The sequence below is a fragment of the Odontesthes bonariensis genome, chromosome 7 (assembly GCF_027942865.1).
Source record: "Odontesthes bonariensis isolate fOdoBon6 chromosome 7, fOdoBon6.hap1, whole genome shotgun sequence".
Lineage (NCBI taxonomy): Eukaryota > Metazoa > Chordata > Actinopteri > Atheriniformes > Atherinopsidae > Odontesthes > Odontesthes bonariensis.
Window position 1 is genome coordinate 28,549,829 of NC_134512.1, and position 17,063 is coordinate 28,566,891.

The 17,063-nt window shown below is 41.0% G+C and overlaps 1 protein-coding gene across 1 annotated transcript in view; it reads left to right on the forward strand.

Moving 5' to 3' along the window:
* pik3c2a (phosphatidylinositol-4-phosphate 3-kinase, catalytic subunit type 2 alpha) overlaps positions 1–17,063 on the forward strand; it is a 45,111-nt gene that overhangs the window by 11,968 nt on the left and 16,080 nt on the right. The window contains exons 3-11 of the mRNA XM_075470445.1: positions 5,371–5,468; positions 6,562–6,722; positions 12,989–13,109; positions 14,194–14,305; positions 14,537–14,616; positions 15,352–15,415; positions 15,872–16,018; positions 16,095–16,128; positions 16,268–16,502. Of these exons, the coding sequence (XP_075326560.1) occupies positions 5,371–5,468; positions 6,562–6,722; positions 12,989–13,109; positions 14,194–14,305; positions 14,537–14,616; positions 15,352–15,415; positions 15,872–16,018; positions 16,095–16,128; positions 16,268–16,502 (1,052 nt within the window). The remainder of the gene's footprint in view (positions 1–5,370; positions 5,469–6,561; positions 6,723–12,988; positions 13,110–14,193; positions 14,306–14,536; positions 14,617–15,351; positions 15,416–15,871; positions 16,019–16,094; positions 16,129–16,267; positions 16,503–17,063) is intronic.

Genomic DNA, 17,063 nt, shown 5'->3' on the forward strand with positions numbered 1-17,063 from the left:
GCAGAAGTATTACTGAGAACAAAGGAGTGATATACATTCTGAAGCACAAGTAAACACCTGCACGTTCGCACAACCCTGACCGGATCCTCTCCACCTCAAAGTCTTGCAAAGCACCGTCTCTCAGGCTGTGGTGGTCTTTGCGGATATTGGATAACATTTGTGACTGCTTCCTTTCCATATATGCAGCATATGTATATGAGAAGCTGTGTTGCAGCTTGCACCAGTCTGCTTTGCAGCCAGAGGCCTTTTGCATCAGACAGAATTGAACTCAGGTATTTGCTCAGATGCTACCTGGCATTAAAGTACCACCCAGCTAAACATAGCTGCATACTTTGAACACCCTCTTTGGCTCCCTGAGAGTAGAAGCCTCCCCTAAGTGCGTAGCCCACTGCACAGACTGAACAGGAACGGCTCAGTGAGCACAGCAAAGCACCCATTGTTGATTCGCAGATGCCCGTCCAGCTGAGCATCCGCAAATTGTGTTAAAACATCATTGTCATCTCTCTCATGATGCACAATCATAGGTGGAAAATATCAGGCTGGCAGTTTTAATATTGTGGCTAATTCATGCCTATCAGCAGTCACAGAGTTCATCCTGTGCAGTCACATTACTTGGTCGGAACTCGCTGTTGTATCATCTTCCTTTATATTGCACAGTGTGTTCCTGGTATTGCCGTCAGCGTTGTGACACATCACAGTATGTGCAAAGGACGGATGGAAGATTAGTGGGTGTATGAATCGGATGTAGCTGTTCCCATGACTGTAGAGACTAGGAGTTCTCAGTCCGTGTCCAACTAAATCGATAGCGTGAAACAAAGACGGGCCTGTCGCGCTGTTCTTCCCGTTGTGTGTGCGCCTGAGTGTGACGATGAGTTAAACACCCTTCATTGGATTATCTGCTCATGTTTGTTTTTGCTGAAGCCAGCCTGACTTCAAACATAAACACCGTGGATGTGCTCTGCTACTCTCGTTGCCTCTTTTTCTTCATTTCCCTACTCACTTGTTCTCTCTTGCGCTATTTGTCCCCTGCATAGTTTCTCACCCTCCTTCTTTTGTTTTCTAACCTCTTTCGCTCTCTCTTCCTTTATTTTTTTAATTTTTTTTTTCCTTTTCCCCTCTCAGACGAGATTCCTGCTCATATCTTTAAAGCATAAATAGTGAAAATGGAATAGATATGTTCTATCAAAAAGAAGTGGCGGTTAATTTTCTCGTTTTATACAAATGCAGATTACTTGTGTTGATATTTGTTGTGAATGCTACTTTTAAACTACAGGACAGTATGCAGACAGTCGTATTCAACCACTAATCCCAACATGAAGACAGTACAACAATCTTTCAAATATGAGGCAGTTCTGGTTCAGGCTGACAGCCAGTGTCATCTGTTGCTTGCTGGGAGATGCAGGTGGTTTGGTTTCAGGCTTTGGGCCTCTTTCCCAGCTCCATGCTGACCTGAGATTTTTGTCTCTTGGTGTTATGCGAGTTCATCCTGCTGCTTTGGGCAGGTTCTCTCTCCGCTTACGCTTGCACAATTATGTGCAAGTGAGTTTTTTTTTTTTTTTTTTTTTTAGTCTTTGAGGTGCATTTTCTTCACAGTTTCTCCCAATGGGTTTGTGACATTAAATAGGAAACAAAGTGGAGAGAGGGAGAAAAGGGATTTGTCTTCCAACAAAGTCACTGGTCAAAATCAAATCATATCATGGCTTCTGGTCTATCTGAGCAGCCTGAGCACAAGGCCATGGTGACAGCCAGATTATCTGACTACATTTTGTGTCGAGCTGTAAAGAAATACTCTTTTAATTGGCTGGTCAGTCACAGCATCATTTTAACTGTTCCGTCAGTGATTGAATATTTTGTTTCAGCAGAGAGGTATCTGATATAGACCCTGGTCATTTTTAAAAACAAAAATTTGGCATGACTACCTTTGAACTTGCCTTTATTATTCCAAGATCAAGTTGAAACGATATCTATGTGAATTCTTTGCATTTTAAAGAACTGATTATTTGAGGCAGTTACCCCCCCCTTAAAACAAAGTGTAGAAGCTAAGTCGACTTGACTCTTGACAAGCTTAAACAACTATTGAAGTTTTTCTGGTTGTCCAGTTTTGCTGTTGTCTGACAGAAAAAATGTCAGTTTTATGCTCCAAGTGGAAGATTAAAGTGATAGTCCGGAGTATATTCAAGCTGGGGTCATTTGAACCGTGATATCCAGCCAAGTAGCCCACCCGCAGTTTTTTCGATATTGGCTGAACATCAGCTGAGTTACTGAGTTATCCCGAATAGCTTCGTACAAGGGTTAATGGATCCTGGCACTATCTCCAAACTTACCACACTAAAATCACATGCCATGACACCAAACTTCTACAGTAGTACAAATATGGTCTGTACTCACAAAACGATGCAAGGCTGCTCAATTTCTCCATTGATAAAATAAATTCACAACTCTACAACATAAAAATTAATCAAAAACCATGTAGAATATAGCATATACTTTGTTGTCTACAGTAGTAGATCAACCCTCATCTTACTTTGAAGCTCCCAGAAGTGACGTCGACGCAGCTTTAGCAGCAGAGAAGCTATCAGGCTTGTGTTGATAATAATAAACTCCTGGACTATGTACAAACTTCCAAATGCATCGTTTTGTGAGTACAGACCATATTTGTACTACTGTAGAAGTTTGGTGTCATGACATGTGATTTTAGTGTGGTAATTTTGGAGATACGGACCAGGATCCATTAACCCTTGTACAAAGCTATTCGGGATAACTCAGTAACTCAGCTGATGTTCAGCCAATATCGAAAAAACTGCGGGTGGGCTACTTGGCTGGATATCACGGTTCAAATGACCCCAGGTTGAATCTACTCCGGAGGATCACTTTAAGCTGTTATTACGGCATTCTAAGCATTTTTTTTCTTCCATTCCTCATCGTCCTCACACCTCTCTGTCCCTGCTTGGGAGTGATGTCAGGCACAGATTTTTAAGCCATGACTGAGCACTTTTGCAGACAGTCCAAGAGGCTGCCGCAGGAAGGGGCGGGGCCCTTTCACTTCTCATTTCCTGTGCCATAGGAAGCACATTCCTCAGCCGCTGGCAGTCAGACGGCTGTAAAAAAGCACTGTGTAACTGTGAGTTCCCGGCAACAGGCCAGCCTCCAGGAATCTCTTAGAGTAATTCCCAAGGGAGCTGTCTCAGGATTTATTTTTATGTATGAATATATGTGTGTGTGTGTGAGTGTTTGAAGGACTAGGAGACAAAGGGAGAGATAGAGGGGAAAAAGACCGATTTTGGCTTCTAAAATGTTTTTGCCTTTCAAAAAAAAAAAAAAAAAGTCTTCATGGAAAAATACAGAAATCTGTCATTTGTAAATCCACTTCAACCTTTATTTGTTTTAGCATCTTCACTGACCAACTTAATTTTATTTTGATATTGTAAAGACATTTTAGATTTAATGCCAGCAACACAAAGAAAGTGGTGAGGTTTGCAGACTATACATGTAACACAGTTCTGGAATATTATTGATTTAGCAGATTGATTAGTAGCAAATGAGTGTGTCAAGATTTGTACCTGTATTATTATACATGGAGCCTCCAATAAAGGCCGCCTTTCGAAGTCGGTATGGATAGAAGCTCACCACTTTGTGCCAGACTTTGTCAGAGAGTCATCAGTCTGTTTCAAAAAACTATTTCTCAATACAAGAATGCCAAGAGCTTTAGTCTTTCAACATCCTGAGTGCATTTTACTGTGGAAAGATTGAGGGAGTCTGGGGAAATCATAAAGGACAATGTTGCTGTTGGATGCCTGAGGCTTTTAACCCCCCCCCAGGTGGCACTGCATGAGACAGAGTGTGTACTTGACTGGCCCGGCCTGCTAGATCTGTCTCCTACTGAGAATGTACACACATCCTAAAGAGGAAAATCTAACAACAACATCAACCACAGACTATTCAGCAGCTTAAATCATTATATTCAGGTTCCTCTTGCAGAATTCCGACAATTAGTAGGCTATTCTCTGTCCCCAGACTATTAAAGAGTGTTATGTCATGGAAAGATAACCCAACACGTGGTAAGCCCACCACACTTTTGTTTGAGTGTGTTACTGACAGAAAATTTAGATACAATAAAGTTGGTCAGTGAAGACACTGAAAACTGTGTCTTTGGACTTGTTAATGTAAAAGATTCAAACAAATTACAGATTAAAGTTTTTATTGTATTTTGATTTTTTTTTTTTTTTCCTCCAGAAATGTGGTTTGTAGAAGACAGCCAATTGGAACTGCCAGAGCTATTTGTTTAAAATAAGAATGAAGGCTTAAAGGATAAGACCGGTTTTTTGACATTGGGCCCTTGATTTCACATTATAGCATGATGTTCTACTCACCCCTGCTTGTTGTTGGTCATTTGGAGCTGTTCCGAAGATATTCGCGAGGCGTCTTGCTGCTCTCTTGAGATATTCGGCCATGAAACGGTTTCCTATGGGCAAGCTTATACAGGCACAAACTATGCTGTTTATAATTTATTAATTACTGTACACTAGCACTGATAACGTGGAGGTGCGTCGCTTACTTAAAAAAATCCGGGTTACTGTAATTTTGATTTTTTTTGTCATAAAGTGGGTGTTACTGAGGTCATCGTCGTGCTACTGCCACAGACAGCCCACAGACCTGCTGCCTATTTATTCATTCGGCTAAAATTCTAAATTAGTAACCCGGATTTTTTTAAGTAAGCGACGCACCTCCACGTTATCAGTGCTAGTGTAGAGTAATTAATAAATTATAAACAGCATAGTTTGTGCCTGTATAAGCTTGCCCATAGGAAACCGTGTCATGGCCGAATATCTCAAGAGAGCAGCCAGACGCCTCGCGAATATCTTCGAAACAGCTCCAAATGACCAACAACAAGCAGGGGTGAGTAGAACATCATGTTATAATGTGAAATCAAGGGCCCAATGTAAAAAAAACGGTCTTATCCTTTAAGACATTTAAACCTAATCGAATGTTAAACCAATACTTTGTCACACTATCAGACAGCAGCATAAAAGAGCTGGAGACTTGCATGTTGTGTGTTTTTGTGCCCAGGCTTTACACTTGCAGACATGTTTATTCAACTAATAAAATTTATTGCGCTGAGGTGTTTTTAATCAAACCCCTTGGCACAGATCACTATCAAGCCCTTAAACACTCTTAGACTGATGTAAGGAGACTTTGAATGCTTCGAATGAAAAAAAAACTTTGACCAAGTCTGTACACTTTGTTTGTCCTGCCTATCTTCAACTAGGTTGCTTTTGTTCAAAGCAGGCTAGCAATCAAGCTGGTCACTCAAGTATTGTTGTAGTTCTGTCACTACCTTTGTGTTTGTGTCCCACTCTTTTGCTCCTGTAGGATAAGGGAAAAGGAAAAGGTTTGGTGAAGAATGTCGCCCTGGAGGAACAGGACGCTCAGAACCTGGAGATTGTTGCCTTCTGTAAAGACGTAGAAACGTAAGATCCTTCCTGATGGCATGGCAATAAAGTTCTTATGTGGTTGTTACTGACCCTATTGACTGCTTGAAATTTTTATATGATGCACGCTCTGTCCGCTACACACACACACACACCAGGCAGTGTTGAGAGTATAATGAATCATTTCTTTTCAGAATTGAATTCACTTCCAAATAAGACTCAATGTTACCATGCATCCAAAATAAATACGTAATATTACTTAACCAGTATATCTATCAGGCTCTAAATGAAATGGAATATTGCATCTAAATAACCTCCATTAGACTTCAAATACTATAGTTTTTGGCTTTGAAATTGGCTTTTTGACGTTTGTTTTTTGGCAAACATTTGCGAGATGTTTTTATCTTTTTTTAGTGTTGGAAGGTGGTCAGACTTATAACAGGGACCCTATTGCTCTTAAACACCAGAGTGCAATTTCCAATAAGTATACATAAAAAAAACAACAACATATTATCATTTGTTTTTTTTGTGTGTGAGTAACTACACACTTACAAATGTTCATGTATTCATTCTTATTGAGTGTTTACAGTTGTTATTTGTTTTGTTTTTTTTATCTCTTGGAGCAGTCCACCATTTCTCACTCCAGTTGTTAGTTTGGGCGGAGTGACGATGAAGCTGCACTCTAGGAATCCACTTAAATTATGATCGTCAACTCAACGCCCTGCAAAATCCCTGCGTGCTCGTCACTCAACAAACACAAGACATATTTGAACTCTCTTCAAAGTGCACATAGGATGGAAACAAAGAAAGAAATTATTTTCATAGCGTTTTTTTTGTCTTCCATCAAATTGACCCTCTTACATGTGCATACAAATTCCAGTACTTTTTGAGCACTCTTTGAATTTGCTATTCCTCCTTTTTTGTTTCCTCCCTTCTATCCAAATTTCCTGTTACACACGGCCCCTTGCTGCATCCAATAGTTTCATCCAAGAGATCTAATTCATATGCCTGGCTGGCCTTTGCTTCCTCCCCTCATTTGTTTTCACTGGCCAAAAAGACCAAAATATGGAAGAAAATGTGTTGACTTTCTTTCTGCTGTGATTCTGTGTTGTTTTTTTTTATGCTCCTCCAGCTTGCGTTCCAAATTCCCCCATGGCGACATTGCAACGAACCCTGGCTTTGTCCTCAGCCCGGTCATCACCCAGAGAGACGGTGGAGGTGACAATAGCTGCTCTGTCAAGGTTTCCATTGAAATCTCTGAATCTCAGCAGCCTGTGACGTTCACCTGTGACGGTAAGCATCTGACCAGGGACAAAAGAAAATGTACCAGTTTGCGCCTAATCATACACGCAATGCATGTAGCTATCGTGTTTCTGGACATTACCATAATGCCTCGGTGACAGACTTTTTAAAGGAGCCATAAAAATTGTAACTATCATAGCTGCCCTGGTGAAAAATGTTCTGAAATGGACCAAGTTAAATGAATCCATGAAAGAGATGATGCACTGTCACATGTAAGTCTGCCAAAACCAAAAAAGAATTCAGCCTTTTGCCTTTAATAGTAAGGCAGCTCAGATTTCAGATAACAGAGCTCTGGAAGAGGAAATGACATTCAGCTGCCAAACTCTTCACCCCCTCCCCACCTTGTTGTTGTTTCTTTTCTGTCATGGGAAGTGTACTTTGTTCTTTTTCCACACAAATGAAAGTTTGTCCCCTCTCCACTGAGTGGCCATTTTGAGGAAAATCAACTGTATTTTATTAATTAATTAATTTATTTATTTTTGGGATGGTTTCCTGGGTGTTTGGATAGCTGCGCTTGGCTGACTATTCTTTATTCACTCACATATCTACAGCCGCTGAAACTGACATGTCTGTGGCCAAGCACTCTGGAGCCGTCAGCCAGTCTCTAGGCTTTTTAGTCAGATATATTATCTGGGTCCCTGAGGATCAGCATGAGCCCGCTCTCTGGTTGGATGTGGATCTCTGTCCGTGTTAGTATTTTTGCTGTCAGTGTGTTTTATTCTTTGTATGTGACTTCTTTTCCTTACACATAAGCAAGCCCTCAGTGTCAGTCATGCGAAAAAGAAACAGCACTCACTTACTTTTTAACACAAACTAAGGAGAGTATAGATGAGCAGTGTGTGAAAAGCCCACTGCTTTCATTGAAATCAAGAGGGTAATTAGCAGCTTGGCGCTGATAATCAAGCGCACTTGATTAACTGATCATCAGCATGTGTGAGCACTTCTGTAGAAGCAGAAGTTTTGTCAGTTTTCTGGTCAGGAGCATTCCGGTTAACACTATTTCCTGAGGAGGAAAGACATCAACATTGATCTTAGAGAAGTAATCGTTGCTGTCCATCAACCAGGGAAGGGATGAAAGGCCATTTCCTATCAATTTGTTGTCCATCATTCTACAATGAGGTTATTAACAGGGCGTGAGACTCTACAGGCCTCAGTAAGCATGTTGATAATAAAGTTCACGGCAGTGCGATTCGAAAAAGACTGAACCAGTATGAAGTGTTTGGAAGTGTTGAAAGAGAACGCCTCTTTGCTCAATAGCAGCACAGCTTAATTTTGTAATGTACCATCTGAACAAATCCACAAGACGTCTGAAACAATGAGAGCAAAGTGGAGATGCTTGGTCATTATGCGCATCACCATGTTTGATCAAAACTACGGCATATCAGCACATACACCTCATACACCTCATACCAACTGTCAAGCACGGTGGTGGAGGGCTGATGAGTTGAGTTGATGGAAAAAAATCGAGGCTTTGCAATGTCCCAATCAGAGTCTAGGTCAACCTGATTGAAACGCTTAGGTGGGATTACATTAAGAGAATACTTGCAAACATCAGTGAACTGAGGCAATGTTGTAAAGAAGAGTGTGCCAAAGTTCCTCCACAACATTTGGAGAAATTGATTACTGCAACTTATTGCTGCTAAAGGTGATTCTCCAAGCTATCGAATCATGGAGTGTTTTTAGTTTTCGCACGCTGCTACTGCATTTTATCGTAGTTTTGTTATATAAATGAAAGGTTATATTTAGCTCATTTTAACACATTGAATACCGGCGGTTTTTACAGAATTATGTCGTAGAATCCCAGCGTTCTAAACCATTTTTTTTTACGTTTTTTGTACAGTCACAGCATATTATGGGATAGGGCCACTGAAACATGTTATGGCTCGTTTGAAAGCTGAGACTTTAAACTCTTTGTGGGTCAAAACTGCGTGTCTCTAGGTAGACTTGTCGCGTGTCTTCTTCTCCTTCTTGTTGTTTGTTTATGTTACTTTACCGTCACCCTCTGGAAACCGACACGTGCGATTGGACAAAATGCGGAAATGCACAAGAATCAATGCAGCGTTATCAAAATTGTTCTTGAGTTGACGCAAAGCCATTGGCGTAATGATCAAAATGTCCAGATGATGACACCAGTTTTTGACTGCCATCTATGTCAGTTCTGTTCATCACATAATTACAAAAATCACACAGAATGTGCATTAGAATGTATAGATTCAGAATCCATAAAAAAACCCGTATTTTTACCATTTGGGAGCCAACGCATGGGCAGTAAAAACGTAGTTTTACGTGACTTGGGAGTCAATGTGTTAAGAGCTAGTATAGACCAAATAATTTCCTCATGTCCTGATATATAAAACCTTAAAATGAAAAGGGAACGTACATTCTGTTTCTTATGACTGTATGTAAGACACTGTTCTGACCCACTCTGATAGCACTCTGAACTCCACTCTGATTGGCCCGTTCAACAACAGCAACAAGCTATTGGAAGTATATTTACTGCTTTGTTTATTTTATATCCCAGGCTTGCTTTCCAAGCTTCACGCCCTCACGCTTGGTTTACCTGATATTCCAGCTTTATTCCCACTGCCCAGGTCACTCCCTAGACACATTTCCTTCTTTCCTTTCATGATTTCTATTTGGTTATTTCCTTGTGTCTCCAAATGTTGTCCAGTGTTGACCCACTTAGTCGATGTTTGGATTTCTTTGATTAAACACAAATCTGTTCTCCAGGACAAAAGGGCTCAGTTCTTGGTTGGATAGAAGGAGAAAGGGAGAGAGGACAGGAATGGTGCTTGTGTTTCACATGATCAACCTTTTTTTTTCGCTCTGCATTTCTTTTTCTGTGCAGCTCTTGTTTTCCCTATAGTAACTTCTCACTGTCCTGCTCTGTTGTCCAAGTTTCTCGATTCTTTCTTATCATCTTTTCAGAGACTACAGAGTAAAATGAAATGCATTTTCCTTCTCTCCGTCCCTTTCTTTTCTCTCTTCCCCTGCTTTACGATCCACTTTGAATTTGGTCACTTTTTCTTTTTCTCTGTCACAGCTTCTAATGTCTTCCAATCTTTGCTTATTGTGTTCATTTATCTGCTGGTAACATGTTAAAATGATAAAACTTCTAGTTGATATTGGAAAAGGATAATAGTCAATTGGACTAATGAATATTTCATATATGTTAACCAGTGTTGAGATGCTCTGAGCTTCAAGAGTTTAAGGCTACAGCTACACGAAAATGAAACAAGGTTTTTTTTTAAAACCGAGTACGAAAACTCGGACCACACAGGAAAGCTTCTGTAAAAATATCAGGTCCTCATGGCAACGCCACGCTTGCTGAAAACGATGCAGTACACACGCCACCCCCACCGGTTACACCAGAACAATAGAAGAAGCAATGCGCATGCGTGTACGCCCCTACTTCTACCAGCGCATCACCTGTAAATGTTCCTTCAACAACGCCGCTGTAGTTAGCAGCGTCTGCAGCAGTGCTGCTATCAATGTTGTGGGGTCCATGATGGTCGCTGTCTGTCCTTGTTGTGTTGTCTTCTTCTTCCGGATTTTGAATGGATGTTGCGCGCGAAGCCGCTTTTTGTTCTGGTCACTGACATATGTGTATACGTCACTGGCTTTGGTCATGTGGCTGTGACGCAGATGTAAACAAATCCGTTCTGGCTGTAACAATGGAAACGCGAACGGCAGCGTTCCTAGATCTTCCCACTCTGGAAATCCATTCTCCAAAAATATCGTTTTGGGGTACCCAGAACGCCGGCTCCATATGGCCGCGACAGCCAAACGATAAGCAAAAATATCGGTTATAGTGAAAAACGTTTCCATGTGAACAGGCCCTAAGCAGAAAGGAAGATGACTTGAGTCTTTTAGGGCCTCTGAGCTGCTGATGGCTTCTAAGGATTCTTTGCATTCTGTGGCTGAAGTGGGGAGATTGGGGGGAGAGAGAAAGAATGCACAGAGAGAGGGAGGATGTGAAAAGTGTAGGAACAGAGATCAGAATTGTGGGAGCGAGAAAAATGAAACAAGAGAAGAGGTGGGAGAAGTGAAAATATAAACAGAGAGCCAAATAATGAATTATATGGAGACAGAAGTTGGTGAAGGTGCTGACAAAAATACAAATGGAATACATGTAAGAGACAGAGCTGCATGAATGGATGAAGGAAGTAGGAGAGTGAAAAAATGCTGGAAGTTGGGCTCAGACAGAAGGCACCACTGTTGTGTTTTTGTATAGTCAGGGGGCCCACTATTTCTCACGGTCTTTCAAAAAAGGCGATTATACATTTATGTGCAGTGAAAGATTTAAATAAATCAGTTATCAGAGCACATCTAAGAGGATGAAAACACACTAAAACCTGTAGATGGTATAAAACAGGTGAGTTTTTATCTTTAAAAAGCCTCTGTAGGGGTGGTCGGTGGCGTAGTGGGTTGTGCAGGCGCCACATGTACAGAGGCTACAGTCCTCTCATTCCCCTCTCTCTGCCCCCTGTTTCCTGTCTCTCCTCCTACTGTACTATCCATTAAAAGCATAAAAAGCCCAATAATAATAATAATAATAATAATAATTAAAAAAATGATCGCTCTCCAGTCTTCTTTTTCCTGATCTTTGGGACCAAAACTGAACCTAAACTCTTCCAGAACTATGATCAGTGGGCAGGTGAGAATAAAAGTTGCGTTTTCTTGCAGGTTTTGGTGCAGTGCCGTAACATTATAGTTTGCTTCAAATTTTCGTTTTCCATTTGCTTGCGTGTGTATCCTTTTGCCAGTGGATCAGTGTTTGACAGTTGGTCTTGTTACAGAAGCAGAAATCTCTGTTTGCTCTGAGTCACGGGGGAATTGCTGCTATCCCTTTCACATATTTACCATGTTTGTCTTGTAGATTTAACAAGTGCTGAGTGACTTCTGGCTTTGCAAGCCCTTCTTGTCAGCTCTGCTGAACCAATCTTGCATGACAGCTGTTGGATCTGAACTCTGAACTTTATCAAAAGTTAGTTATTACATATGATGATAAAGACTTATTGTGGTGATTTATTTAACGTCCTACTCAAATCCCAATTCTTTATACTTGTCTGAATGTGTTTGTGCCAGATTTTTGTCAATTTTTGTCCACGTGTGACCCTGCCGAAAGCATTCCCCATCCCTGTGTGAAGTGGAAATAAGACTGAGGAACTTTCTCTTCTTTTAACTGCTGGTCAAAATGTCCTAATATGCTCTTTGTTACCATCTCAGAACAATCCCAGAGGGAGGCATGGTCTGTTTGATTATTTGGTTTGAAAATACCCATGTATCACATGTGTCTTACTGGCAGCACCAGCATAGGCATCCAGGCATACAGGACAAAGCAGTAAGAAAAAGACTCCATTCCTCTAAAGGGTGGTGGTCTGTTATTGCTGGAGTCAGGGGTGGCCTCCTCTGTATTTGTCCATGAAGTAACCTGAGTATAGGTGCTTAGTTCAAATCTGAGATGTTTCTGTGTGAGAAGAGTCTCTGTATCTGTCTTTGTGTCAGTCAGCCTGTGTTTGTGTATATTAAGAATGTGTTTAAACCCTCTGAAGAAGTAGATAAACGGCAGTGCAATCTGCTACATGTCAGGTTACACCCTCCATGCAGTCTTCTCCTGGCTGGATACGTCAGTTATCGGAGGATCACAAACGCACAAAGAGCTGCCCTCTCATCCACCTCGGGTGATATTATTATACAGCACTCCGCTGTAAGTCCTTTGATTTGAGAACTGGTTTATTTTGAATATGAAGCGCAAGTTGCTCAAAACCCGGCAGGATGTTTTACGGTTTGGGAGGAATTCCGATAAGACTTTTGGCTGATGTATTACACCTGCAAAAACAGGTCTTTTAACAACCACTGGAAATGTTAATGATTGTTTTAGGCAGGTCCAACTGAATGGCTAAACCTTATCATTCAGAAACATTACTTTTAATGGTTCTAAGCTGTTACTTTTTCGATGCAGGTTGTTCACACAGCAAAGTATTCCATGTTAAATTTTACGTCAGTACATGGTGTTCCAATTTCACAGGTTTATCTTGTTGATATGCCTTCTTTTTTTGTTGTTTCAGCAGAAGTGCGTTACACGTAGCATCAGATTGTACTGATTTTTATAAAGACATTGCCCCATCTCTTCATCTGTTGATCCCTCCCGCTTCTCTGTCTCCTGCCACTTTCCTTGATCCCTGTCTTCACATCCCTGTCTTTGCATTTGTCACTGTTCCTGAATCATGCCCATCCCTTTCTTTCCCCTGCAGTGAGTTCTCCAGTTGAGCTGTTGATCAGTCAGACTCTCTGCTGGGTCCATGATGACTTGGACCAGGTGGACTTCTCCAGTTATTTGCTCAAAGTCTGTGGTCGGGAGGAGGTGCTGCAGAAGTGAGTACTTCCAAAGCATTACCCTTCCAGGAACTTCCTGAAATCTCTTTTCCCATGCGTTTTTTAATGGCCTTTTATGCCCTCGTCTTCGTCTATCACTCTTATCTTGGCACCATCTCAACATCTTATACAGATGGGACTGGCAGATGGTTTTTTATATCTCACCCTTGAACCTCCTCCAGTACCTCTAATCTAGGATACATGGGAAAGGCTTCCCTCCTAACCAGCACGTAAAGGCACCAGTACACTTAATTGGCAAAGCTGCATATTTAATCTTTCATGACAGGAACTGTTGAGTGAATGAATTAGCAATCATATACTGGAACTAATCTTCACAGCCTTGTTCTCGCTTAAATGCCCATTCTTTGTATAATCTTCATATTTGGTGTAATCATCACAAAGTCCAAAAATATTTTCTTTTTAAATATTGAGATTTTTCTAAATTTTAATGACTTTTAAACACTTTTTACAGCTCTAAACACACACTAAGAACCAATGTGTTGGAACTCTTGATTATTACTGATCCATTCATCAACTGCATCTTTGTTTAATCTTTCAAAGTAAGGACAGCCCTCTCATTGTGATGTTTGAAGTCATGCATCCTTGGTGAAATGCCAGACATTGGTTAAATTTGCTCTTGGCTGTTAATTTCATGTGTTCCATTGAGAACTTTCCGCATGAATTATCTCTGTCATGAACAAAAGATAAACCTTAGATCATTCTGATGCATTTCCAGTTTATTTTGTGTCTAAAAGATCTTTAAATATGACAGCTTTCACCTCTAACTTGAGAAGACGGGGCCACAACCTATGACGTTTGAATTTCTTGTTTTAGTCTTTGTTTCAGAACCCCTAGTTTATCTCCAAGATATGCTCCAATTTAATCAAATAACCATGTGCATTTTTTTGGGGGGGGGAAATGTCTGACTTGAGAAGGATAATCTCCATTAACTACAGTTAAACATTAAAACAAACATGAATCCACTCCACCAGAGGAGTCATAATTCTTTGTTGTAACTTTTCATTGTTATTCTTGACTTATAGTGATATTTTTAACCTGACGTCTCTGTCACTTTGTGCCACAGTAAACACAGCCTGGGCAGCCACGAGTACGTCCAGAACTGCAGGAAGTGGGAGAATGAGATCACATTACAACTGCTCTCACACTCAACCATGAGGAGGGACTTGGCACGCAGTGTAAGTCGCTCTATCAAGTGAGCACGTGAGCTTTTTAAAGGAGATTTTGAGTAAATTCTGGCATTCAAGGTATTTGAGGATTATAGACTTGATTTTAACCTTTGTCCCAATGCTGGACACTGAGAAAGCTTACTTCTCATTTGTTGAAACTATGTTCATAATTATATGTGATAATACATGCCTATGTTTGGCGCGTAAGTCATTGATTTATTTAATTCTTTGTTTTTTTAGGCAGAAGATGACAACTCTCGAATAGACTTAGAGAAGCACCTTGGCCAAGTGGAAAGGCCTTTTAAAGAGAATGTCACCAGGTATGAAGGTCCTTCACTTTGTTAGAATTGGCTTAGTTCTTAGACATTATGTATTCTTGTTCTGTATTTCTCTAATGAGCCTATGTTCCTATCTTGTACTTGTCCTCTCTGCTCATACTACACAATGTATGTCCTTGAATGGTCCAGGACTTTAAGATAGCATAGCTGGACTAAATAACTGGGACAGATGAAGCTTCACAATCTTGTCAGATAGGTCTGTTACATTAGATACACGCCTAAAACGACACACACACACACACACACGTTGCTTATCACATCCTAAGAACATGACGTGGACAGTGGTTGGACTGTTCACGTCACTAATAACTGGCTAATTACATTCGGTTGCGTGTAAGTCCAACTTCTGTACGGGGCTGGCCCAGCCCGGGAAGATAAATGTGAATCATTTCCAGAGATCGCGGCTCATTCTGACGGAGGCCCTGCAAGAGCTCTGTCACTCCGAGTCCAGCGCTGCCATACTTAACCTGTGACCAATAATCAATACTTTGTTTGATTAACTTAAGATTTCTCCGGTTTGTTCTTTGGCTTCCAATGAAAGAATCGGGCTGACGACTTGAAATATTTTATTCCAAAGTTACAAATCTGTTTCATCATTATTAGTCCAATTATTTTATGTCCTGCTGGTCTTTTCATTATCTGAAAGAAACCCTCTGTGCTCTGTCCAGATCTGATCAGCTCCCGAAATAAGTCAAATACCTGTGTGTCTTTTTGCAGACAAGGCCTTGCTGACTATTTGGAAGGTTATCACAATCAAGTCAACATCTGCTTACAAAATGAGGTACATGTGGTCCCTGTGCATGCCTGGAATTGAAAAGGATGGAAACTGATAAGGATGTTTTCCAGGGCTTATTACAGTATTAGACCAGCTACTGAATGTATACTGAGTAAAAATGCCATTGAATACTATAATAATCAAGACATTGCTTCCTAATTTATTCAGTGTTTTTGGGTCAGCTGAAAATCATTCTAAACATTAGCAGACCACCTCATTCTTGAAAATGAAACATCTGGTTTTTGGCAAATGTTTGTCATTGTGGGATCATTGAATACATCTTGAAGGTAGAACAGAGAGTCAGTCTAAACCAGTCAGTCCACTTTAAACCCGATGACTGCATCGAAGATCAGCTTGGATAACCTGGCAATAACCATGTGATGTATAATAAATGGTGTACTCAAGACCGGCACAGATGTGAGAGATGGACTGTACTAACCTCCTCTGTATCTTTGTATTCAGAGTACCCAGTACAAGACAGTGGACCGGGTGGTGCAGACTGTCAAGAACCTTTGCTGTGCTCTGGATGAGGTGGAGACTCAGGCCATTACAGAGGCAATCAAAAGACTACGCCACTCTGTCAATTTACCCAGGACACGCTCACCCAAGGTGGGCTTTTGACACATTCAAAATTTCCTTAGTGTTTGATTATGTCTTTCTAAAACCGGCACATATTGTTCTCTAGATGGGATCCACATCATCTGGTCAGTCATCAAATGGTAAGTTGGGTGCAAATGAAAAGTTACACTTAACTTCCACTCAGTCCCCGTTCTAAAGGTGGGGGGTTGTGTCTGTCCTATGATGCGCTTGTCGTGATATTTCTCCGGCCTCAAACCGATCCTCTCTTGACCCCAACAGGTGTCTCCAGTCCTGTAGAGGAGAGCATGGCCTTGCTAACAAAAGCTGTCTACGACCTGGCCAAGCTCTACGTGCGCTCCTTCTGTCCTCCATCACCCTGCTTCAGCTCCCCTCCGTCACCCCAGTTTGCAGATGAAGGGGAGGGGAGGAGCAGCAGAGAAGCTTCTGGCACCACGGACCACCTTCAGTTCACTCTGTTCGCCCTGCACGGCATCCCGGGCACCTGGGTCAGCAGGTAAACAGTCTGAGGGTCGCCAAATCGTTCAATAGACACATTCCTGTTGCAGATAGAAATTATAATATTTAAGCAGAAAACCTATGAAAATGACTTTTTTTTTGTTGTAAAAAAAAACAAAACATGTTTGTCAACGACCAGCATATAATGGTAATGCGACAATAGTCCCGTCTCGCTAGCAACCATTATTATAGAGAGCAAAGAAACAAGTTAAAGTTAAAACAAAAATTTGTTTTGTTTTAATGACAACTCAATAGTGGTTCAAAGAAGTGTATTTCTGTGATGCTCCAGTATAACAGTGTGTTCTCTAGAGCTGTGCTGTCACAGCAGTAAGCCTTGTTTTCTCGTACGAAACAAACGGCTCTGGTGTTGCTCCTCGTCTCTTGTTTTTCCATGCCAGTGTCTGGTTTCACCCAGACTTTATCTCCTGTGTGTGTCTCAAGCAGAGCTGAGCCAAGTTTTCCATTCCCAGCTCTGCTACACATCAGTGACTCGGATCAGTACAAGGCTTTTGCCATAGGTTTAGAAATTCTAACATTGTGCAAAAAATAGTTTTTATTG